General features: G+C 48.8%; 2 protein-coding genes across 6 annotated transcripts in view; one reads left to right on the top strand and one right to left on the bottom strand.

Moving 5' to 3' along the window:
* LOC119436018 (zinc finger CCCH domain-containing protein 18-like) overlaps positions 1-26300 on the top strand; it is a 188029-nt gene that overhangs the window by 132615 nt on the left and 29114 nt on the right. For 4 of the 5 annotated variants that reach the window (XM_049655203.1, XM_037702747.2, XM_037702746.2 and 1 more), the window contains 4 exons: positions 116-205; positions 291-359; positions 13882-13980; positions 15267-15470. In XM_049655203.1, the coding sequence (XP_049511160.1) occupies positions 116-205; positions 291-359; positions 13882-13980; positions 15267-15470 (462 nt within the window). The remainder of the gene's footprint in view (positions 1-115; positions 206-290; positions 360-13881; positions 13981-15266; positions 15471-26300) is intronic. The other variant, XM_049655204.1, reaches the window with a different exon arrangement.
* LOC119436024 (cytochrome c oxidase subunit 4 isoform 1, mitochondrial) overlaps positions 1-26300 on the bottom strand; it is a 480308-nt gene that overhangs the window by 434399 nt on the left and 19609 nt on the right. The gene's annotated exons all lie outside the window — the stretch shown is intronic.

Here is a 26300-nt window from a genome sequence, read left to right as displayed (position 1 = left end):
TGCAATATTCTTCAAATTCTGAGGTTGGCAGGTCTGTAAGCACTTACCTGTCATGTTTTTGTTATTGCTTGATGCAACACGGCAAATTAATATACATATTTGCCCTCTTGGCCAGGTCAAAGACACCCAAGGGTCGCAGAAGTAGATCCAGAGGTCGTAATCGCAGGTCCTTTTCGAACTGTTCCTCAAGGTCATTTTCATCCCGGTAAGACTTTCCTCATGCTTCTTCACCTGTAGCACCCTGTTGATGTCCGTGCCTTCTGTTTATCTTGCTTATATTTATCCTTCAGGTCATCAAGGTCATCCTACAGTTATTCCCGCAGCTCTTCTTCTCGAAGCTCGTACTCCAGTTATGACAGGTATGTTTATAGCAGTGTTCTGTCTATAGTGGTATGGTCAAGAGAGATTTGCACATCGGATAAATTTATGGCTACTTTAATGTGAGCAGCAACAGCACGTGTGTGTGTGACATCTTGCAAGTGTGCTGGCTACTGTGGTACCGAGAGGCATTGCATGCGCAACAAGTGTGTTCTTTATCTACTCAAGAGCAACGTGATAAGCCAGATTAATGTACACCTATGCTGCCCTGATCACTGCGAGGATTGAAAACATCAGATCAGAGGTGCATGGTGTGTGACCGTTCGGTTAAGGGGGGAAGTGGGTATTCTGACCTTCATTAAGACCCCCTTTACCAAATTTAAGGGAAACCACAAGTAGCCAGAATGGCTTGCGGCGATGCAATGGTGTGCCTCAATGCACACTTACTTTTGCTTTAAGGAAACCTTTAAAAAGCCAAATTGAGCTCCACTGTACTTTATTGCATAATGTATGTGTGAGATGATTGGAACTGTGCTTTGTGATTCTTACGGAAATTTTCAAATTAACTGCACAGCATCAGGCATTGGACTTGCTGGTACAGTAGGCTTACATTAATTCGACTCCAGATACAGTCGACGACCGATAATTCGGACTTCACGGGGAACGTAAATAAGTCCGAACTATCGGATGTCTGAAAAAACTAATGTGCCCAAAAAGATAATTTTATTTGCATTTTAATGCGCCTGTGGAAGGAGCAAGTGGTCAATTCGTTGCTGCAGCCACTTCCGCTTATGTGCAACCAAGTGCGCCTATATTTCTGCCGATTTCTTTTGTCGCTGTACGCTGATGCAAGGACTGCAGAGGCTCGAGTCAGATCCACACGGCACATCATCATCAGAGTTAGAGTAGCTGTTTGACGGTAGGAGAACTTGCTCAATTATTTCGTCATCATTCAGTTCGGCACACAACACCGCGCTGTCGATGTCTGCAAAGTCTTCAAATGCAATGGCGGCAGGAATCGGCACACCGCAGCCTATCATGTCATCAATGATCTCCGCATTTGAGCTCATTGTGGTTGGCGGCAGTTCAGGCTCTTCAGTTGCGGAGTCGGGGTCATTCGGACTGCGACTCATGACTCATTCGGAGTCGGACTGTGAGGGGGATTGTTGGTACCATTTGACGCAGCCTGTCTATAACTTCACGAGGAAGACTTCATGGAGCCAGCAGAGCGCTGTCTGTAACGCCAACTAAACAAACAAACAGAATGGCAAGAGCGGGCCATGCGCTAGGATGCCAGAATTCCTAGGGTGGGATGATTGCAATGTTGATGTGACCTCGCAATTCAGGCAAAGCCTCCAAGATCAGCATTTGTAATTTAATCTGAGGTGTAGTGCTGCGACCGAGACGAGGCCTTGGGGATTACCATTTTACGTGTAATCCTTGAGGCCACACTAGATGTCTCGCATCTCTGAGGCCATGCTTCGTGTCTCATCGAGGTTGCCGGAGGAGATAATGGCGGCATGATCCGCGTACGCTGCAGTCACGGACACAGCCGGTATTGAATGTGGAGCTGGCGGCTGTCCGAAACATCGGTCGTCTTTACACATGAAGTCTATGGGGCCATTGGCGGTGCCGCGAAGCTGTCCAAATTACCAAGCATGTCCGGATTATCGGTGTCCGATTTATCGATAGGTTGGCGACTCTAATTCGATTTTTTGCTTAATGCGAGCCCGCCCAACGACCCATCCGGTGCCCATGCATTTCTTATGGGCCCAAATGTTTATTTCTATCCTAAAGGTGGTCTTCGCTTGATAATTCAAGCTTGGCCAGTCAGCACACAGGCGCCTGATCCCTGTGGTGACGCCAATAGTGACCCCTTTAGCGGCAGTGTCTGTCTCGGCAGAGCTTAGTGGACAGTGAAGGCATTGAACACACGTCAAATCACCTGTCGAAAACGCCTATTTTCGGCTAGCCCTGGGACACGGAGCAAGAAACCTTTAGGAGTGAAAACTCCGCCAGTTGCAGTGATCGGAAAATGTCACAAGCCCGCGGAGCCACTATCATGCTGGCAGCCCAGAAAGAAATTATCGCAGTCTTGGTTTAGAAAGAAATTATTGCAGTCTTGGTTGCCACGGCAACCGGTCACGTGTGTTGCTCCCGTTCGTGGCCACGCGCGTTGCTCCAGTTCTACTGAGGGCACTCAGGCGTCCCACCTGCATCCCATCTTAGGCTAGCAAATTCCGAACAAGGGTGCACTGCACGTACCAGCGCTGTTAGTATTACAGCCCTCGAACAGACACCGACAAGAACAGTTGCTGTTTGACTTAAAGGCCCAAAAAAACAATGTTACGGCGTCCACGCTGAAGTGACCGCCAAACGCCCGTGTCATTTGCCGTCCACTTTGAGCGGGAGACACGTGTCGGGCGCCGCCGAAGACAATGCACGCTGGGCTTCTTTTTTTTTTTTTTTTTCGCTGCTGCTTGCATGACGCGCCGCAAGGCGCCGCCACTGCATGCGTCCCCGTCGGCGCATACTAATGTGACGTTATCTGGTTGCACGCGAGCACCCTTGCTGACAGGAGTTTCTACTCCTAAATAATCTTCCTTCGTGCCTTAGGAAGATTTTGAAGCGATAACTGTAGCTCACAATGTCTGACGACAATATTTACCAAGTTATAATGCACATCCCCTTTTGCTTTTCTTCCCCCAAGACAACTGGGCTGAAAATTGCTTGCGTGGTGCAGTCGGATGCAAAACCAAAACCGTATTCGCGATTGCCAACCGTATGCGCGATTGCTGTGAGGTGGCTATGCCAACCTCACAGCCTTTAATACGACTCCTGAGCCACTACTACTGCCCAAAGGGTCTACCGTCGCCAAGCTCGCCGACGCTGCGCCGGTATGTGTCGTCAGTGTTTCGCCTGCCACATCTTCCGCGCATTGTACGCCCGCAGAAGGCCACACTAGTGCTATTAAGGCCACCTTGAGTGGAGATCTCAATCCGGCCCAGACTGATGCACTCCTCACCATTTTAATGAAGCATGCAGCTTGTTTTGACGTTTCTTCGCGAGGCCTGGGTCAGACCACTGTAACTACTCATCGAATTGAAACAGACGGCTCTCGCATCATTCGCCGTCGCCCGTACCGTGTGTCACCTTCGGAGCGAAAAGTTATAGAAGAACAAGTGAACGACATGCTGACACGCAACATTATAAGGCCTTCAGCAAGCCCTTGGTCTTCTCCTGTTGTGCTTGTTAAGAAAAAGGATGGTTCTGTGCGCTTTTGCATCGATTATAGGGCGCTAAACAAAATTACCCGCAAGGATGTTTATCCTATGCCTCGTATTGACGATGCTTTGGATACCTTACAAGGTGCCGAGTATTTCTCGAGCCTCGACTTGCGCTCAGGATATTGGCAGATTCCAATGCATGAGCAAGATAAAGAAAAGACTGCGTTTGCTACACCTGATGGCCTTTTCGAATTTAACGTGATGCCTTTTGGACTGTGCAATGCACCAGCTACGTTTGAACGTATGATAGATACAGTACTCCGTGGCTTAAAATGGAAGACATGCCTTTGTTACTTGGACGACATTGTCATCTTTTCGTCGAGTTTCTCCCAGCACCTACAACGTCTAGACCAAGTTCTGACGTGTCTAGCAAAGGCTGGTCTCCAACTCAATACTAAAAAGTGCCGCTTTGCAAGCCGAAGCATTAAAGTATTGGGCCACGTCGTCAGTAAGCATGGCATCCAGCCTGATCCCGATAAAATCACTGCAGTGCTGCAATTTCCGCCACCAACCACACTTAAGGGGACAGACTCATTTTAGACACTTTTTCTTTATTTATCCATCAATTTTAATGGAACTGCACTGGCTTGTGTAGTTTTTTCTGCTGATTTCAAATATGTAATTACTTTTCCAGTAAGTTATTTTGTTCCTGAGATAACTGAAGTTCATCTTCCATTGTTTAAGGACACAATAGGAAAAAAAGTGTTTAATTAAAAATTATATTTAAGCTATGGCTGAATAGACTAATGACTGAAGATTGATATAATGCAAGCACTTTTTTTATTTGGCCATTCTTAGCTATTTTACAGCACAACAAACTTTACACTTTGAAAAGCACCTGCCATGCAGTTATAATTTTAACGATTAATTAATTATGAGTGCTTGTGCTCAAAAATCTGCTTGCATACTTGGATTGTGTATGCATTTAGGTTTCCATTGCAAAAAGAATTATTGTTGTACCTGCCCTAGGTGCTGAGATATGTAGGCCTCAAAATTGAAAAGAGTCATAAATTTACATGTTGAGAAAAGTGCAAAAAACAAATAGCACACAGTTTATTTAAAAAATAACAAGTAGAATGTGGATATTTTTCAATGCAGGTGCTAAAAGCCACCAGGGATATAGTCTGACTGCTGCTTAGCGTTGTAGTGGCGCTTCTTTAGTGCCTGCTGGACACGCTCGGTGCTTGCATGCTTGCGTGTAGACTCAGCCGCTCGGTGCCTGTCTTTCTCGTTCATCCGTCTGGTGCTTGGGAGGCTGGGGTTCAGACTCAGCTCCTCCAGGATGCCCGACGAGGTTCTCAAATTGCCACAGTTGAACTTCATCACTGCCTCGGCAACTGCAGCTTCAACCGTAAACAGTGAAGCATGGCGTTCCTTGGGTGCCAGTGCCCAGATAAGGGAATGAAGGCTTTCGTTATTGTTTTGGGTTTTACCCCGTTGGCACCTTTCTAAAAGCTTTCTTTCCGACAGGCGCTCATAAATCGGTAGCAGAGCTTTAGACACATGCGGTGGCAAATTGTAATGGTGCCTGGGAGCGGGTTCCCCCTTTGCTGCTGCTGCATTTTGGCGGCACCAAGAATCTGGGCCTGCCGGGCATAGGCTGTGATTTGACACATTGTCATTTGAAGTTACATGGTGATATGTCGCCATTACAGCCCTTTGCATGGCCTCAACATCTCCCTTGTGAGATTTGAGGGCCCAGCCATAATACGAGCTCAACTTTGTTATGAGGTCGCCAGTAAGCCTTCCCCTTCCTCCGAGGGTTTCAGAGCTGCCTCCCTTGTGCCTTGCAATCAAATTGCGTAAGACAGTGCCCATGCGCTTCTGTACATGGTTCACACAATCCTCTTTTTGGATTTTGATGAAGCCATATACATCTGCTTCTTGCAAAGCATGGAAAGCGCGGCTGTCACCATCTGAAAGAATGGTCGTGTATCTGAGGCCGTTTTTTCTCAGAGACCTGTTAAAAAAGAGAACAGCTGCTTCCACCTCCATTTCGCCAGCTTTCTTTGCAGTGTTTTTCTGGCACATGTGGCTGTCCCGCCAAGTCTGATATGCTGGATCGTTTTCCTTCGGCCCTCGTTCGCACCCGGCACAGAAGTTGCTCAACACAACATAGTCGAGCACTAGCCCAGTGAAGAGTTCAATCACCGCGCCCACACCTATGTGAGACGAGTGCCCGCGTGTCATCCACGAGCCGTCAAATGAAACGGCAATGTTGTTGGCGTTTTGAATGTCCAGTTCTTTATAAAGTTGCCGAACTGACGTCGCGCACTCGCTGGTGACTTTTTCGGCTGCGCGAGTTGCTGCAGGAGTCAACTTTTGTTTGACATATCCCTGCCACGTTTTTTTTATGGAGACCGCGATGGGAAATGTTCATAGTAGAAAAAAAGTCATTCATTGCTGCTTGACGATTGCCAGTAGACTGCATCGCTCGAGCGGCGAGGATGTTCACGGCGAACGGATTCACTTTCTGATCGCCGTCCACCCGCGGAGAACTCCATCCTTCCGCGATGTCCCCACAGTTTGCACAGCTGACACACACTTTCACGGCAAGGCCATACTCTCTCTCGCGTTTGTACAAGCTGACGTTGCCGCCGCCGCAAAATTTGCATTTTAGAACGCCGAGCAGTCCACTCAAACACTGAATATCGGCAATGAAGAAACTCTCCTCGTCGCTCTGTTGAGTCGGAGCAGCGCTGGCCGGTGCATCCTTGCTGTCATCAAAAAAATCAAATTTTCTTTTCGTCGCGGCGGTTGAAGCAAGTTCCCGCAGTTTTGTATCGGCTTTTGTCTGCCTTGCCTGCAGATCTGACGGCGTCAGCATCAAAGTATCGCGGCGCACGCGGCCGCTGTTTGTCGTAACTCCGCAGGCCGGCTGGCCAGCGAGGCCTAATTCTCCGTCAGCGGCCTCGGGCGACTCGGCGAATCGCTCTTTGTCGGCGGCTGGGGTGGGTGACACGGAGCCCCGATCTTCATCCGCGCGTTCCGCTGATCGACGCGGCAGCGGCTTCTTTCCTTCGTCGCAGACGCGGCTGTTATCTGTCGGAGCGTTGCAGACGCCCGACAAGCTTACATCGGTGGCGGCGGCGGCTGGCGACCCATCACGTTCTTCATCGACGCTTCCCGGTGGTAGACGAGCCTTGAAGTTGTTGGCCAAAGACTTCTTCCTTTTCTTGCCAAACTTATTCCGCGAATGGAACTTTCGCGCTGAACCAGGCATTGCGAGAGCTTTGGTCGTAAGCGCGCAGATCGAAGTGCTGGCAAAATGGCGGCCCAACTGTCACGTTTTTTTTTGCGTTGCGGCGCGCCAAGCAGACAACGCGGGTCACGCTCAGCCAATGAGATGGCTCCGTGACCTCACGTGCGCCCAGTAGCCAATAGCATTGCGCATGTTGCTTTTTTTTTTGTTGGCTTTTTTCTAAACAACCAATGAGTGAAACGAAGTGGCGACAGCGGGAATTTCAAAACGAAGAAACGCTCTTTCAAACGAGACCAAGATGGCGTCTACGGTGTTTGCGAAACGGCAGCTCTGCGTCGAAAGAAAACTGCCGTTTTGGCGTCGGATTCCGCGCGAGCTCGACTCGCGCGTGCTGTTTGAAATGTTATTACGAATAAATTACCGATTTCTGGCGTGTGAAAATTGGCAGACAGATAGAAAAATGCTCGCAGAACGCTAAAATGCCATATAAAAAAAATCGACTTTTTCACCATTTTCCGGTCCCAAAGACCCGTCTCCCCCCTTAAAGAACTCTGCAGCTTAATAGGACTCGCGTCCTACTTCCGCCGCTTTGTCCGTGACTTCGCCACCATTGCCGCTCCTCTACACAAACTTCTGACTTCGAGCGCGTCCTTTGTGTGGTCGGACGACTGTGAAGCCGCCTTCCAGACCCTCAAACGACTTCTCACGTCAGGGCCCGTGCTCCGTCATTTCGATGCAACCGCCCCTACTATTCTACACACTGATGCCAGTGGGCATGGAATTGGCGCTGTCCTGCTGCAGTGGAATCAGAAATCTGAAGAGCAAGTCGTGGCTTATGCAAGTCGTACTCTTTCTCCTGCTGAGCGCAACTACACAATTACAGAACAGGAATGCCTCGCCATCGTGTGGTCAATACAAAAATTTCGACCCTATCTCTACGGCCGCCATTTCACAATTGTGACCGACCATCATGCTCTCTGTTGGTTGTCGTCCCTGAAAAACTTGTCTGGACGCCTAGGCCGTTGGGTACTGCGCTTGCAGGAATATGACTTTACTGTCACGTATAGGTCCGGCAAACAACATCAAGATGCCGACGCTTTGTCACGCTGCCCGCTGTCTCCAAACGCCCATGCTTCACCTTCGGTCTGCACGTCCCCATCTAGCCACACGTCTCAGCACACGTCCAGTAACCCGGGACAGGCGGTTGCCTCAGTTGACTTTCTTCCGTCCTCTGACCTCGTCTCACTCCAGCATACTGACCCATACTGCCGAACGCTGATCGACCGACTTACTGGCTTGGCACGACCCCCCAACAGTCGCTTAAGACGACAACTTTCACGTTTTAAGCTTCAGGGTGGAGCGTTATTTCGATTAATCTACCATCCTTCCGGTAACCGGTGGGTACCAGTCATACCTCGCTCAAGTGTTAGAAGCATTTCACGACGACGCGACGGCTGGCCACTTGGGCTTACGACCGCATCAAAACGCGTTGTTTCTGGCCGGGTCTTTCCGTCTCTGTCGCCAAATACGTTAGCTCCTGCGCGTCATGCCAACACAGAAAACGCTCGACATCCCTTCCAGCCGGTCCTCTGCAGCCTCTACCATGCCCGTCCACCCCCTTCGAAATTGTGGGCATAGACTTGTACGGACCCCTCCCACTCACGCCCGCTGGTCACCGCTGGATCGTTACCGCAGTGGATCATCTCACGCGGTACGCGGAGACAGCTGCTCTCCGCTCTGGTACTGCCTCCGAAGTCGCTGACTTTTTCGTGCACGCTATCGTTTTGCGCCACGGCGCACCTCGTGTCCTCCTGAGTGACCGTGGCAAGATGTTTCTTTCGCATGTTCTTCGTGAAGTCCTCCAGGCCTCTGACACCACCCATAAGACCACATCAGCGTACCATCCGCAAACAAATGGCCTTACCGAGCGTTTTCATCGAACTTTGTCCGACATGATGTCAATGTATGTTCGACCCGATCACACCAACTGGGACACCATCCTACCTTTCGTGACGTTTGCGTACAATACTGCCGTCCAACGTACAACCAATTACAGTCCCTTCTTCCTTGTGTACGGTCGTGCGCCGTCTTTCGTCTTGGACACTACACTCCTTTCAGCACCTGCGGCTCCATCCGCGTCTCTTCCTGAAGAATTTGCTGCTCGCATCGCCCGCTGCCGTGAAATTGCCCGCGCCAACACCGCTACCATTCAGGACAAAAGGAAAATTCGTTATGATGCGACGCGTCGCGTTGCTTCGTTCCGCCCAGGCGACGAAGTTCTTTTGTGGACACCTGTTCGCGCACCGGGCCTCTGTGAAAAGTTTCTCCAGAGATATATCGGCCCCTACACCGTTTTGCAAAGAACTTCGGCCGTTAACTACCGTGTCACTCCTGTCAGCTCAGCTACTGACCGCCGCCGCCGCCGCTCTACGGAAATCGTTCACGTCTCTCGCCTGAAACCTTACATTCGCCGTACCTACCCTTTCTAGCTTGCGGTCTTGCTGACCGCCTTCCTGAAGGGGGGGAAGTTAGTGTGAGCGCATTTTGCGCATATATTCGTAGTCATCTGTACATATGACTCATCATCTTGTGTGAGCGCTATTTGTGCATATCGTCGTCGTCATTTGTACATACGACTCATCATCATCTTTTGTCTCGTGCGGTGCTTCGTCTCTGACTCGGGCGGCTGCTCGGAAATAAAGGCATCGCATCGGCCGACGTCTCACAGTATGCTTTACCGCATAACACAAACTTACTGCAGTGAAGCTGACTTTAGAGAACCAGTCGCCAATGTGCAGCTCGTATATTTTTTTTGCTAAAATAACGGGTGCGTGTAAGATTTATTCATCGTTTAGGAGCTTGAATGTAATTTCTACGTTAGTTTTCTACTTTGGACACGTAGAAAGCAAGCGCACAGTTGATTCTGAGGGTGTGTTAGACTGGCAAGTACAGTGGAACCTCGATTATACGTCCCCCGGTAATGCGACAACTCGCATTTTGCGACAACTTATTTTGGTTTGGTCCCACCAAAACCTCCATAGAAATAATGTATTAAAAACCTTGATTACACGACGCAATTTGACGCCGACCCTGCCTGGTACAATGCCTCTCAGGTACTGACCAAGCAGAGGGGGGTGCTGGCACTGAGCACACAGCAGCCAGCTGATAACAAGTGTGCAATATCGAATGTGATGGAGGCGAAATGCAAAAACGTCCATGTGCTTGCGTTGTAGTGCACGTTAAAGAACCCTAGGTGGTCAAAATTAATCCAGAGCCCTCCACTACGGCATGCCTCATAATCAGAACTGGTTTTGGCACGTAAAACCCCAGAAAGAAAAAGAACTTACCCGAATGTAATACAACTGCGATTGTAATGCGAGGGGCAACTTTCGAGTCACGCGAAATAATATTTTTAAAAAAAGTGAATGTAACACGGGCTGAAGGAAAAAGAAATGGTACCTTTATTCAAGGAATCACATTTGGGAAACTAGTTCTCTTCACTCATCACCGTCGCTTAAGAGGAGAAGGAGCTTTCCTTGGGCAGGATTCTCGAGCGATAACTTAATTTCGTGTGAGTTGGCATTGAAAGCGTCCCCGACAAGTGTTTCTGACGCTGTCTTAAGCTGTCGGCCGTATACTTAGAGGGGTTCCGTGCCGGGATGAGCCGATTCTCGTGAAAGCGAAACTATCTCCAAAGCTGATCGCCCGAGAATCAAGTCATTTTCTGTGCGGTCGAGCTTGTTTGAGACTTCAGTACTTTTTAAAAGACCGCAGAGCCATATCATTCGAGGTCGATACCAGGTCACTTCAAGTTCCACAGAGCCTTTCCAACTGTCTTTGCATTTAAAGAGGGCCTGCCGCTGGCCCCGCCATCCGCAAATCGTCAACATCGAGACACTGAGCCGCGGCTGACTTTCCCAGCTCCTCGGGTGGTCTTCAAACGGCAGCAGTTGCCGCGCGCTACCGCCGCCGTTGTTACAGCATTATTCGTACATACTGGCCGACGCCTAAGTTAACGCGCGTGCCCGGCCGATCAAGAAACTCATTTGCGACACATGCACCGTCAAACTTGGCAAGCTTGCGCTTACCGGAAGTTTTATTTCCAGATGTCGGTCAGCCTGGATTTCTTACGCTTCACGGCAAGCAAAGGCGTTATGCGAGTCTCACAGTCTGGTAAAAGAGCCATCGCAATGTCGTTGCCGGAAGCTCTGAGAACTTTTAAGATGAAGTCAAAGGAATCCATTACTTTCAAAGCAGTCGCCGGAGCCAGTGTGTCTAGTGGGTTGTAATTTTCCCCCTGACGACGAGACGTTGGCATCATGTTGACAACACTGGATGCGGCGCGGCTGCTGTATCTTGAAAGCAATCAGCGCCGATGCGGCGCGGGTACCGTATCTTGAAAGCAATCTGCGCCGTGCACAAAGTGCACACCCGCTCAGGCCTCATCTTCAAAGCGATCTGCGATGTGGGCAAAGTGCAACTAGTGCCGGTAGAGTCGTTTGCGCTGTGCTTTCGACATTTAGTTCGCGTTGAAGCGACAGACTGCACGGAGGTAAATTTGCCGCGCCTTCTCATTCCAGCATATGTTGACACCAAGTTTCCGTGGTCATCGAGCGAGATGTGTTCGTGTTTACCTGTGCGCGCATGACACCATGCTTGGTAATTTAGTTAGTAAGCGAATGCTTACAAGTTCATACAGCCGATAAAACTACGATCCTTAGTTCGTATAGCTGTCTACTAATCTGCTATCCCAATCGATGCTTTGCCTTTCGGGCAAAACTGCGATATTTTTTCCTTTCTCTTTCTGCCTCGGCGATCATATGTGCCTTCTCCTCGAGCGAGAGAAATTTACGCTTTTTCGTTGGCGTAGCCATTTCGACCGGACACACACACCACGGAAAACGGCAGCGATTGTGGTGATCCCGTCCAATCTCGCGCAGGCGCGTGATGACCTCGCGTGCCTACGGATCGCTGTGGCGTAAATCTGTACAGTAGCCGACCGATTTTCCGGACTTCGCGGGGACTGAAAAATAGTCCGAAAAATCTAGCAGTCCGAAAAACCGAACAGTCAGAAAAACTCGCCCCCCCCCCCCCCCCCCCCCACCCCCAAAAGAAAAAAATTGAGGCAAAATGTCGCAGTTTCGCCCAAAATGCAGAGCATCGATTGCGATAGCAAATTAATAGACAGCGATACGAAGTAAGGATGTTAGTTTTAGCGGCCGTATAAAGTTGTAAATATGCGCTTACTAACTAAAAACGCACGGTGTCACGCGCGCACAGGTCACATGAACACATCTCGCTCGATGACCGCGGGTAAATTGACCTTTGCGCTGTCTATTCTCTCGCTTCAACGCGAACGACGAAAGAAAAAAAAAACCCACACAGCGCATACGAAGCTACTGGCACTCGACGCACGCCCTTTGTACCCACCGCAGATCACTTTCAAGATACGGTGCCTGCGCGGCAGCTCCGTCGGCAGCAGCTGCAAGAGCGGAACGCAACTCCCCACCGTCTCCGTCGCCTTCTCCCCGTGCCCCGCGAGCGCCTGCGCCTCCGGGCGCCTTCCTCTCTCGCGTGCGTGAGATTAAATTGCGGTTGTCGGCTGACCCTCGCAAGCTTTCACCCGCACACAGCGTACGGCGCAACCTAAACTTAAAAAAAAGGACCTGGATTCCGCTTAAGTGATTATGATGATGGTGCTGAGCTTACCGAAAAAAAAAAAGCAAGTGCCGCTTTTTGGAATGTTTTGTCGGCCAAGGAAGAGCTGGCATGGCCTCGGAGACAGGAGGATAGCATGTGTGTACTAATCTTGAAGGCTATACAGAGGGGCACTGGAGGCCAAGCCCGGCCAAGCCAGCGGAAAATCCAACATGGCGGCCCCCAAGATCGGGTAGCGTGGCTCGGAGCGAGCGATTTAGTCCGGAAAATCGAACATTGCCACCTAGATTCGTCCGAAAAATCGGTCGCGAAAATGCATTAGCTCCATGGGAATCCTGATGATGCATCTATGAAGTCCGGAATATCCAACAAGTCCGAATTTTTGGAGTCCGAAAAATCCGTCGGCTACTGTACTTAGAACTTGATTTCGTTTGTGAAAACCTCGTTCGAGCGGACATACGATCGTCACAGCTTTGGAAGGGCCTTCTAATTTGACTACTCGGCAGTTCCAATTTCAATTCAGTCCCAGTTTCGTTCACAAAAAGTTCGTTGAAGCAGAAATACCGAATAAAACGCCTTCATTATGCAGAGACTTTTGCATTACTTTCTATGGGCAGCTGACAGGGAATCGGAAAATCTTCGTTGTGGCGGAAATTTCTTCGTAGGGAGATTCAACTGTATCCTTACTTCGTAAGCTGTCTACTAATTTGCTATCGCAATCAATGCTTCCCCTTTCTGGCGATACTGCGACATTAGTCACTCACTCTTAGCAATAACGTTGTTAGACATTACGGCCAATGTTTCAGAAGTGAGGCGTTTCGGATATTGCAGATTTCGTATAAAACGGACATTTTTTGTCGGCTTGTGAGGGTCCGTTGTAATGAGAGCCGACTATATAAACTCATTGTGGGGAAAAAAATGTTGAAAAATAAGTTGCTTCTTTTAATGTTTCTTTTGTCGGGGAATTTTTACTGAGGAAGTTGCAGAAAACCAAGGAAGTTTTGAAAAGGAGACTTGCTAGACACTCTCCACATCATCGAAACATAATGTGGCGGTCTCGTGGTAAAAAGTACCACTGATGCGTACACACACATTATGATCTTGCTGCCGAAATCAGGCCATTGAGCACTTAACAGGATAACAGAGGAGCCCCCCCTCTTTGCATTTCCAAAAGAGGTGTAGAATTGGAAGGGCCAGTTTGACTGTTTCGGCGAAACGGTCACTATATGGCCTTCAACCTCTGCACTGAATGAGCTGAAAGGAGTGCACTTGAGTTGTTTATGTGAAGCTTTCCCAAGAAGATGTGAGGTGAAGCATATTGCTTAATCTAAGTGATAATTTCTATATTTGCCATTGCTTGCTGCGATTTAAAGAACAGTTTGCCTCATTGCACAGTTACCTTGTTTCATGTTGCAGCCGTTCCAGATCCCGTTCACCTGCTGCTGCTGCACCGGCTGGAAGACCACGTGGCAATCAGCCCCCATCCAGGGGACCACCCATGTACGGCCCTCCAAGGTTGGCTCAACTCCAGCCATGCACTTCTCACTATAGTTCTATGCAGCACTGCAAATGCCAGGAGCATGAAGTGACACTTCTGCTTGTACATTGGTCCTCTGTAGTAGTATTTAAGTAGCTTTAGAGTAGTTCCCTTCTTTCTGGGATGAAGTATCTAGCACTTTGTGAGGCGGCACTAAGTCTCCTTGTCAAATCATTGATTCCAGCCTGAGACATTCCTTGTTCAAGTACTGTTTGTTTACTCATGGGATGGTATTCTTTCTCATGGTTTTATTAGTCTGCTGCAAGTTCTTTTCCACTGTTGAGAACTTGAGGTGGTACATAGCGATTTCAGGAAATAAGCACTAGTAGGCTAATTAAGATACAGTTAAACCTGGATATAACAAAATTGACAAATTTCCGAAAAACTTTGTTATAAAGAGGATTTCGTTATATGCAGGTTCAGCACGAAAATTCGAAAAAGAAACGCTTACCTTATTTACTCGATTGTAACGTGCACCCGTTTTCCGTTTTCGTCGAAGCACTGATCCTTGGAATGTCACACGAGATACTGGATGTGTAGACGTGTGTCGTTTCGCACAAGGACGATGCGTCGGAAACAAAGAGCGAGCGACACGATGGCGTCGTAGCGTAGTATAGTGTCAGGTTAGTGAAGCGCAGAGACTTGTGCAGTAACCAAAGGCTGGCGCTGCCAGCACGTTGATAAAAAAGTTTTTGTTTCCTTTGGCAACATCAACTGGAAAAGGAGAGTGCCGGCTTGGCGGGCTAGGCCAGCTGCAGCAAGCGGCGGGATCAGGTTTGAATTAAGGGAGGGGGAAAGGTCGCGCCTCAACACTCGCATGCATGCACACGTGCTGTCGCCTCGCAGTCGCTATGAATTCGAGCGCGCCAAGCGCGACGCTGCCACTTCGCATTCCGTCGCAGCGGAGAAGGTGCTTCCGGTTGCTGCTCGCGCAAAAATTACAAAATTTGGGGCAAAATCTAGGTTGTCGGCGGGGAAAATTCGTTATTTCGAGGGCGTCTCCTGCTGCCACTTCGTTAAATAGAGGTCTCAAGTACATGTGCTTCTATGTAGTAACGGCGGGGAATAGAAAAACTTCGTTATATGGAGGTTCGTTATAAGCAGGTTTAACTGTATTTAGACGTACATAGTGCAATCATATCTGTAAGTCTGTTTAGTCTTTCACATGAGCTTTATAATAGGTTAGCTTGAAAGAGCAGAATCAGATATTTGCAGGGTGACTGATGAACATGGAGTATTATATATGTTTTGTTTGTGCCTGCAGCCAAGCGCCGGGTAAGCAGGGAGGTGGTGGTGCTAGTGGTGGAACCAGTGGTGGCACAAGTGGTGGCACAAGTGGTGGCACAAGTGGTGCAAGGTCTCCTGTGCTGGACCGCCGAAAACAGTATAATCCTTCACCTCCTCCTAATACTACTCCCCTAAGTCCTCCCCGCAAGTCCCGGAGGAAAGCACCTAGCCCTCCACCAAGGTACATATTCTATTTACTGCGATATACCGTTTGTAGCTCTGTGTGAAGAGTTCTAAATTTATTCGAGGCATTGGTCTGATTTGATGGTGAATGGAAAGGTTCCTTTGGATGACTCCGAATTCTCTGAGGACAAGGGGTCATGGAAAAGAGCTGTCCAAGGCTTAAGCAGAGGCAGGGTTCAATTACTAATAGAATTCATGTGGGCGGTATGTAAGATAGATGTTTGCCACTTTTTTGAGACCTGGTTTATATTGCGAATGCATGTTTTTGCACGTACATCACATGTTGGCATCAGTTGGGCCGTTGGCCTGCATATTTTGTGGCGAGGGTGGCTTCTAGTGAAACAAGAAAATAGAAAAAAAAAGCTTCTTCGCAACTCAAATGAACTGCAGGGGGCGCTGCGAAAACTGGCCGCGTCTGGCTACACTGTGCAACATGGCGGATATACGGAGGTCCCCGCATCGCCACAACCGCTGTGTTTGTTGTACAGTACGCTGTAGTTTGATCATTTTCGTGTAAAGGGATGTCGGTTTGCGCTGTTTTGTGGAAGGAAAGCGAGTAGCTTACGCCGGACCAAATCATTTTAGCCGATCTGATAGAGGCACAGTGGGTAATGAGGCTGAAGTAGTCGAACGGTGTGTGCAAACATCTGGCGTGACAGTGGACCCGCACGAGATTCTGATGAAAATCACCGATGTATTCTTGAACCCATTGATCGTGGAACCGAAGTACTCGTGCACTGTTAGATAGTCGGAAAAGTACAAGCACGTTTCTGCTGCTTTGATTCACTGTTAAAGCGCTGATAGAGAGTCCGGTGTTTCCAGCGTGCGAGACAGCTGCCAGGCGAAGTTGGATAAGTCACACGCTGGCCTCGCCAGGATTGCCGAAATCTTGCAACCTGCTCAGTTTGGCATGTTTAACATGGCCCGCAGCAGCGCACCGACTTGCTCGATCAGCTGTTGCCGCTGTACATGCGAATAAATTCGAAGCCGGCGCGCACTTTCTCATTGTTGTTGCCTTAACACATTTTCGTTCGGGGAAGGTGCAAACTCTGCACGCTCTTTTCAGTTCAGAGAGCAAGCGAACCTAAAATCAAGCTTTGCACTTTATCGCGAGCATGCACTGCGAATCTGTGGTGAACCTTTCCCGCTACTTTTGCATTACTGTTATCTATTTTACATTCAAGATTTGCGCAATGTGACTGCTGTTTCGCTTAGCTGTAGTTATTGCAGTAGTTGGCACATTGTTTCTCTCGTAGAGAACGAAACGATAAATAAGAAACCGAAAGATCTGCTTACTACAATAAAAACGCATTTGCACACTATGTACAGTCGACGTTCGATTTCCCGGACGCCCGAAATTCCGGACATGCCTGATTTCCCGGACTCATCTGTGGCACCGTCAAGTTCCTCATAGAGTCAATGTATTAAAAAGTCCGAAATTCCGGACGCTTATAGCCTTCGCCATCCGATTTCCCGGACTTTTTACTCTTAACCGCCGACCCAAAGTCACCACCGCCGCCGCCATTTTGGTTGTTTTCATATCCTCGAACCCACCATACTCGCATCGCAGGTGTGGCCAGCAGCACCGCCGCACCGCGCCGCGGCTGCCGTAACCTCGAAACCGCACGTGTCAATCCGTTGCCAGCCGTAGCTTAGCCAAGCCAAACCTCACTGTGTTCGTTCACGTGTTGTTTTGCCCCAAGTGGACAGCGTGTGTGACGAACTGCCATCTGCGGACGTTGCCTTCGACGATCTGCGCGCTGCCGGCGTGTCGATTCCAGCCGGGATAACCTTTGAGGGCTTCGCCGACACTGACAAAGACCTCGAGCTATGTGTGGAGTTGACCGATGACGAAATCATTCGTCAAGTTACGGAGGATTCCGACAACTCCGACAGCGAGAACGAAGAGCCAGCTCCTACACAGCCAACGAGCTCGGAGTTGACGCGAGCACTGATGACACTGTCATCGGTGTACAGCGGCAACATGACGTTGACTGAAATTGAGGCAGACATGATCGCTGGCAAGCGAACCGTGCAAAAGAAAATAAGCGACTTCTTTGCGCCCAAGTGCTGACCTATAAGGTAGTGCCGGCCACGTCGTATTTTTTTTTTTTTTTTTTTTTTTTTTTTTTTTTTTATAAACGGCTTTTTTCAGAGCCACCTAAACGATGCATTGGCTGAATAGCAATGGGAATCTTGTACTCCGGCCGTGACCCTCTCCGTCAGCAAAAAATACCTACCATAAAGGTGCGTTTTCACGTGCATTCATTTTTCCGGACTGCCCGATTTTCCGGACGTTTTTGCGGTCCCTTGAGGGTCCGGGAAATTGGATGTCGACTGTACTGACTTGTGCTGCGTGGCCTGACCATGACTGATTACTCCCCGCTGTCTACAAACATGTCGCTTATGACTGACGTATAAACTAATGAAATAAAACAAATGTTTCTGTGTAAATTATTGTTAACTAAGCTACTGCACTTAAAGTGGCCAAAACTGTGTTCGCCTCTGAACTGCCAATTTCTTTCAGACACTGATAAGAGATACAATTGCTTTGATAATTACGCATTTTCAAATGAGCGCCTACTAATTTGCACTAGTTACACGGGTAGCGTGTCCAGGTCACAAGGAAGGCGTACCGCTATGCCACCCCATAGTTATTTTGCACGCTGGCGCGTACATGTTGTGCTTACATAGAACGATTTACCGACGTTACGCGGGAGTACCTGAAACTCCTATGTACCGATTTTCGCTGATGTACCATACTCGGTAGTTCCATGTTTAGTGCCGCATGTATCTGATATAACAGCTTTAGTCAAGGAAAGCTTGAGTACCGTGGCGATATTTGCATCATAAACTGCATTACCACGCCGGCTATCACATGATACTGCATGTTGCAGCACGCATACGTGAATGTTATCACGATGACAGTAACAACCTCAACGCAAACTTCCTGAAGTTCGCTGTAGCACTTTACTGCAAACATAGTACTACAAACCAACACAAACAACAAACCAACCCTCGCCTGAAAAAAAAAATGACTACGTTCTCAAGCAAGATGTTGAGAACACAACAATTGCCGTTGTCGCAGCTTATGATAAGATTTGTAATCCATATGGCTTTTCGGCACCGTAAAACTGCAAAACGCAGCATAATTCCACGGCCGTGTGGAGTTTCGTACATGGTGGCTCTATCGTACTAGAAGCGCTCCCGATCGCAGTGCGAAGGCTACGGATGGAGCGTCTGCTCCGACGCTCCGACCTCCGTATGAGGTTTTCGGCGCTCGCCACTAGGTGTCCCTTAAATTGCTTCAGTCGCAAATAGGAAGCATGCAGTAGGACGGTGGTGCTGCTGCGTAGTGTGAAACGAAGGTATTTGTCATGAATGTTATTCAGGGGTTTTTTTGATACGGTATTTTGATATGAAGGGTTTTTTTTTTTTTTTTGGCTTCACATAGAATTTTACGCCTGACTCGCCATACAATGCTGTGCATTATAAATACTTTATACTGAAAATGTAGTCCCAAAGATGAAGCCTTAGCTGTACATTGTTACACAGAAGCTTGGCATTGTTACATTAAAGATCAGAGGCAACTAAAGATCACATATTTTATTATAAATTATAAATTATTTTACAGAAAAGGACTTGCTATACAGTCAAACCTCGATATAACCGCGAAAAACTTTGTTAAATCATGAATTCTCTTAATTTGAGGTTTTAAAGTTCAGCAGTAAAAATAATTTCACAAATTCCCAGAACATTCCTGGTGGATAGTATCTTGTCAGTAAGTACTTTTTAACCAATTCACAAGGAGGTCAAGTCATAATAGTGCAGTTATGAGCGCCAGTGCGTGCGGTGCAGATCGTGCCGGGAACAGTGCTGATGCACTGCTCACGGCATCCGATATAAGCATGTGTTGCATCGCATGGCGCCGTAAATCGTGCACGCCATGGCTGACCACGCACGCTTAGTGCCCGCAGCCATCATCAGATGGCACCCACAAATTAAAAACAAAACTATAAAAATATACGGATATTTATCCTGAGAAAAAAAATTATGCAGTTTCTCCACAAGGGCGTAGCATTGATGGCGGTAGCAGACTACACGAAGTGAGGTTCCTAGTTTTATTGATGTCGCGCGCACTCAGGCAAACAGATCTCACTCGATGACCACGAACACTCGCTGTCACACCGTGAGCAAGCACTTCGCACCGTGTCTTCTTAGATACTTGAGATTATGCAACAGCCAACACTAGAGGCATGGGAACACAATGCGCATTAAGGAACCAACTGTCTCGGCTGCGCCTTTACACTTGCCACAGATTAACTCCACAAGATACGACTCGTGGCCTGCGTATATACAGCCATGCGCAGTCACGGCAAGGGTAGGGGAGGGGGAGGGTGTGCAAGGGGGAGAGTGCAGATGTGCTCATCCGATGCCATTCGCACGTGCTTGATCAGGTTACCACGTGTTCACCACTTCCCTTATGGTGAAGGAATCATCAGCTCTCGTGTTTCTCAGAGCACTGCGAGCTGCCGTGCACCCCGCAGCCTCTGCAAGTTGTTTACCAATGTGACAAATGGTGCAGCGGTGTTTCCTGCATACCGTGCCTCGAAATCGTGCCGCGAAATGAAAGCACAGTGAAAATCCGATGACCATGTGTGCAGATATGTTGCGCAGTGCCTCTAGTATGCCCGACGATCACGTGAGGTCACAGTTGTCAATTCCGAGCGTGTAGTGAGCACGTAAACATGCCTTGAACAATAGAGTCTTCCGCTAAGTGTGAAGTGCATACTGTCATTCGATTTCTGCTTCCTGAGGGGTGGAATGCAGCCGAAATTGGACAAATTAGTACAGTGTAGCCCACTTATAACAAACCCACTTACAGCGAAATAGCGGTTATAACGAAGTGATCTTGATTTCCTGTTCTAATTTCCACATTTTCAATGCCTTTTCGATCCAGTTTTAACGAAGTAAATTAACGCAACTCAGCGGATATACGGAAGAATTTTTTCAATAAAAGCAAAAAAATCCTTCCATCAAACATCCTTTTGAGCTTTCGCGTGAATCAAAAAGGCAAAAAAATCACCAATTCTTGGCTCCCGGCAGCCTCCGCCAGCATCGTTTTCCCTTTCGCCCAGCTCGGCTCCTTGCAATGGCTTGCTTCACCCCATTTCACAACTGGCGCTGCCCGGTCACAGTCTCCAAACCAAGCGACCACTTTCTTTTTGTTTTCAATGCCAGGCAGGCCAACCGCCGGGTACATAAGCTGGTTTAACGCCCTCCAAAAAGGTTGCCGGTTTCGTCACGTTTCTTGTCGCACTGCGTAGTCCCCCAGTTTGTTTGATAAGAAAACTCTCCTCCAGTTGACAGCCGCCCCACGCTTTGGGCCGCCCCAGCCCGGTTCCGCTTGTGGTGCCTCATTGTGGTAAAAAAAGTGAAGAAGCGCAAAGTGCTGCTGTTGCTCGACAATTGCAGCGTACACCATATCAACGCACATCTAAGCGCTGTCGAGGTCCTTTTCCTGCTTTCTAACACAACTGCCAAGCTACAGCCGATGGACCAGGGAGTGATCACCAACTTTAAAGTCCGCTATTGCCACCGTGTCATCGAGCCTCTGCTCATCGACATCTGAACAGCTGACAACTCAGCTGACTTGAAGGTGCCACTGGTGAAGGTGATATTTTTTGCAAGCGAAGCCTGGAGGGATCTGAAGTTACAGACCATACTTCACTGCTTTCAGAAAGCAGGTTTCTCCCGGGGCAGCAGTGCTGCCGGAGGCGAAACAGCAGCAGTGATGAGCTTAGAGCAGCTTTGGGAGTCTGCGGGCAATGAAAGCCTTGTCCCTTGCAGCTTGAATTATATGGACTTTGTTCCAGTGGATGAAGACCTCATCACAACTGAGAAGTTGACCATCGACAAACTCGCCACAAATGTTTCTGAAAAGGAAACGATCGCCGATGGCAGTGCCTCGAACCCCGAAGGTGATGACATTGGTGCGACTCAGCCAGTGACTTCTGCAGCAGCAGTCGCAGCTGCCGACAAGTTACGCATGTACCGTATATTCCAGTCTATAAGTCACACCTTTGTATAAGACACACGCTCTTGACAGCGATCAGCAGATGCGATGACTTCGGGGTCGGTCGACTCCAGTCTGCCTGCCGCCGCTTGCGTTGCTGCTCTGTCCTCGCATGGCACTCGGGAACTCAATCACGAGAAGAACCCAGAACCTCGATAGCGCGTACAGAACCCGTAGCAATTAATTCAACCAGTGCGCTTCGCATGGCCATAACATCAAATCTGATTTTGACGGCAGTTTTTCCAGGGGAAAAAAAAACTTACATAAGTCGCTTCGATGAAAAATTCAGAAAAAAAACGCATCCTATACACAGGACAATATGGTACCTGAGTTTCGAACCGGACTTTTGCGCTCAGTTGGACAGTGTTGAGGCCACTGTTCTGAAACGTGCGCTCGCGAAATGTGTGCAGGGGACCCTCGACCACTTTTTTCAGGGGGTGTAAATAAAATTTTCTACTTGGTCTACTTGATGTTGAATTTTTTTAGGGTCCAGATATATAGCGAAAAAGCAGTTATAGCGAATTAATTTCCGATTCCCGCCGACTTTGTTATAACCGGGCTCCTCTGTAATGTGTACTGTACAACTTTCATGGGTGACAGCAAAGTGTGGCAATGATGCAGGAACTTTGAAGCAGGACCACAGACATCCATGACACAGGTGGGCAGGGAAGGAAGCGAGTGTCAACCGATCTTGTTCAGCAAGTGGATCAAGTGATTTGAGAAAATCGTTGGTTTACAATTTCTGTGTTAAGTGATTCATTTCCCGAAATTTCAGTCGGCTTTCTATAGACGTTTTCACGAGGGCGCTCCCGACGGTCTGGCGTGGAGAGTATGTGTCAGTGTTGCCTGTTCGGTCTGGACTGTGAGCTTGCCTTGCGCTTGCATTGCGGAGTTGTAGCTTTCCTTCGATGTTTCCGTTCATTTTTGTCACGAATGACTTACGCTCGTAAATAATGGCATATATACTCATCAAAAGGCTACAGGCCAGCACTGTGCAGTTTATGGGTGCACAAACAACCAGCGGAAAATAATGATTTTAGGGACTAAGTGTGTCCACAACACAGCACTCCGCAAGACCACTGCCGCGATGTGGTATGTTCACGCTTCGCCGGTTTCCTGCATCACCTGAGGACTTGGCATTTCAGTCTAATGTGAACCAATGCACACATAATAAAATAACGCATATTGGTAAACTCTTTTCGGCACATTTCCCTACAGGTTGCGAGAATTGTCAGCTCTTCGATGCAATATTTTCTCGTATGTAGTGGCAGAGGCTACATTTGTTATTCTTTCAAACACGACTTCATTCCAGTGCCTAATACAGGGGTCACACGGCGCACTTTTGATCGTGATCGAGCCCGATATGGGTCGAATTTCTTGGTCGCGATTGGATTCTTTGCTCAATCTGCGGAAGGGAGCCAATCGCGGTCGAACATTCCGATCCAGATCGGTCTCGATCGCTATCAAAAGTGGCCGTGTGACACTGGTATAAGACAAATTGGAGCACTCTGCGAGAGAACTAGTCGGTAAATACACTTCGCAACGATCTGGAAAAATCGTGTCCTATGGAAGATGTATGCAGACCCTGTGTCCACCAAAACATTGTCTCTGCGTTCACACGCACCCTACGCGGCCCTGCCCATAAAGGTAATTAACTTCAACAGTGTGGTGCTGCATCGAGCTCACCGATCTTTGAGCGTTGTCTATGTGCTTGGGCAGCAAGAGAATGCAAAAACGAACGTGTCAACCTCATCAGTGCGGCCTAGCGCCAGTGTTAGAGTTCGGGAACCGAAATGCGCTAACTGTGCGTGGCGTAGAAATGCGCTAAATGAGCCCGCGCAAGTAAGAACGTAAAAAAACGGTACAGTAAAAGCTCGATGATACGAATCTCACGGGGTCACGAAAAATATTCGTATTAGCCGAAATTTGTATCATCGAAACAATTAAAACTACTGTCGAATCTCGATAATTCGAACTCGAAGGGGCCCGAAAATTTGTTCGAATTAAAAGGACGTATTTTTGAAGTATTCGTGCACCATAGCACGATGCACGAACGGTGCGAGTTGTGAAATATCGCGGCGCGCAAGCGCATAGCAAGCGCGGGCCACGAAACTGCCCACGCCGGCTAAAGGTCGCTTCCCGATAACGACAGAAAACGAAGCTTCAGGGAGCGGAGCGGGCGGCGCCGGCACACGGGTGCGCGCGGAGACCGTCGAAGGTGAGGGAGGAGGGCGCGCCAGGGAAGCGGATTTCGACGGGTCAACTCCGCCGCTTCCGTGGCTCCCCTCGCCCTCCCTCTCAACTCCCTCGTAGCTCTCTCACCTTCGACTCCGTGCGCACATCTCGTGCGCGCCCGCCGCGGCGCCGCCGTGCTTATTTTAGCCGCCCCCTGAAGTTTCGTTTTCTGCCGTTATCGGGAAGCGAGCGTTTGCGGGCGTGGCAGTTTCGTTGGCCGGACTGTGCCTCCGCCGCTGCTTCCCTCTGCGCTGCTGCCGCAGCGTGCAAGGTCAACATGTGACTAGAAAATAGAGGAGAAGCGTTCACTGCCATTTTATCCGCGTGGGTGGCTGAGACGTCGGCACTAGTGTGTGCTAGAATACGGTTGTCTAGAACACTCTAGTCGGCACGTACACGCTTGTTCCGGCGCGATGCAGAAACGGCGACCTTGCAATTTGAGAGAGGGAAATTTCCGCCGCGGGTTCTTTTTTTTTTTTTTCTCCCTGTTCCTTCGCGCGCGGCATTGAGGGGTCTCTCCTGGCTTTTGCTCTACGGCGGTGTCCGAGCAATGCCGGTCGGAGGCGCCGCCGCGTTATTTGGCGCGCTGCTGAGAGCATTGTCGGTGCGCGGTATGTTCGAAATAAGCGTGTTCAAATTAACGAGATTCGACTGTAGCTAAATTAAAGAGTCAGAGGTGAACTCACTCAGGCACATGTACGTAAAAAGCATTTATTTCTTGAAGCGCCACCGCTTCAAACTCTTCGCGCCCAGTCGCGGAGTCCGCGCTGTCCGGCGCCGCGCCTCCGCACCAAAAGAGAGAAAGTGCGTGACTGCGCGCTGTTCTCTTTCGCGGCCGTCGGTAGGGCGGCGTTTATTCGTATCAACCGACGCAGGCTGAAAATCGATTCGTAACAACCGTTCTCTAGCACGTTGCAAAGTAATGGGGCTCGGCCGGGACCACAGAAAAATTCGTATCATCGAGCTTTTACTGTATTCCCATGGGTACGCGGACAATAGCATCATGCTTGCAAGAATAACAGTAACAAAAAAAAATTCGCACAGTCGATCAAGTGAAATACTTACGTGCGTGCAGAGACTGCTTCGCTGACCACTAAGCGCTTTTCATTAACGGTCAGTAGTGGTTTACAGTCATATGCATATGTATTTATTCGACAATTGTTAAGACTCGACATTACTTTATTAGGAACATAGCACAGTGAGACGGTGTAAGTGAAACAAGAGAAGGAGCAGAGATGGCCCTAACGCTTCAATATTATTGGCTTATTTCGCTTCAGAGATAGCGCACACGAACAATTCTTGCCGTACGCGATATCTTCAATACAAACTTCGCGCACGATCTACGTTAAGGTTCACTGTGAGCGAAGCTTGTTCCAAATTCAGACATTCGAAAAAAAAGCCATCCCAGGTAAACAAACGTAAAATATATGTAAACAAATATATCTTTATGACAAGTCCTGTTATAATCCCTATTGGGATTGACAGTATGTATAAATAAATAAATTCTAAAAATAAAAATCTAGCACCTGGGCTGTATCAGTCGCGCTGGCATCTGTGATCACTGCCGCGCGTCGGTTCGCTGCAGGTACCGCGCTGCTCGATCGCCCCGCTTTATGCTTTGACATTTGGTTATAAGCACCCTGCACCACACCAGATCCAATAAATTTTGGATGATTGAGCTGTTCAGTTGCGTCGGAAGCGTATGGAGTAACCACCGCATATCTACCAACGACTGACACGCATCGTCAGGCTGCCGGCGCCTGATTCTATAAGCATTGCCCGACAGCTACGTACGCGCCTGCTTTCGCTAAATGAGGCACCCCTCAATCGCGAAACGTAATGGTGATCAGATTCAATCGACGATACGGTCACATGTGCCCAGCAATAACAATGAAATATACCGCTGATTAGCACGCCAGGTCTCGACGAAGCAGACGCGGCTGCCGCCGCTACCGACGAAGAAACACCACATCCACTGGCTGGGCTTGCTGTTGCCATGGCACACTACACTGAGCGCTCACGCGAGCACGTGAAACATGTAACAAGTCAAGCGGCACAAGACAAGCGAAGCGGAAGAAAACAATCGAAATAATGCGCGGCGAAGATCACACAACCGAAGTGCGGCCGGCCTGCTCTCGCAAGGCGCACAGTCCAAAATGGCGGCGACGCTAGACGTCGCTCGTGTCGCCCAATGGCGCTGCTCAAACGTCGGTTTGTGAAAGGTCTATACCATCGTGAGTGCGAGGCTCCACTACTGCAAACTCTGTGCGAGGTGGGTTCCCAAGATGCTAACCAACCGTCACACAACACAGTGAATGGGTGCAGCCTTAACGTTTCTGCAGCGCTACCATGATGGAGAAGATTTTTTGAAGAAAATTGTCGCAGGGGACGAGACATTGGGCCGTTTCGAAACTGAAGAAACAAAAGAGAAATCCAAACAGCGGATGCATTCTGATTAGCCAAAAGCAAAGAAGTTCAAGCAAACCTTCTCCAGCAGAAAGTGTACGATTACTGTGT

The sequence above is a fragment of the Dermacentor silvarum genome, chromosome 1, assembly GCF_013339745.2.
Source record: "Dermacentor silvarum isolate Dsil-2018 chromosome 1, BIME_Dsil_1.4, whole genome shotgun sequence".
NCBI classification, from domain to species: domain Eukaryota; kingdom Metazoa; phylum Arthropoda; class Arachnida; order Ixodida; family Ixodidae; genus Dermacentor; species Dermacentor silvarum.
This window is presented reverse-complemented; position numbering and strand designations above follow the sequence as displayed.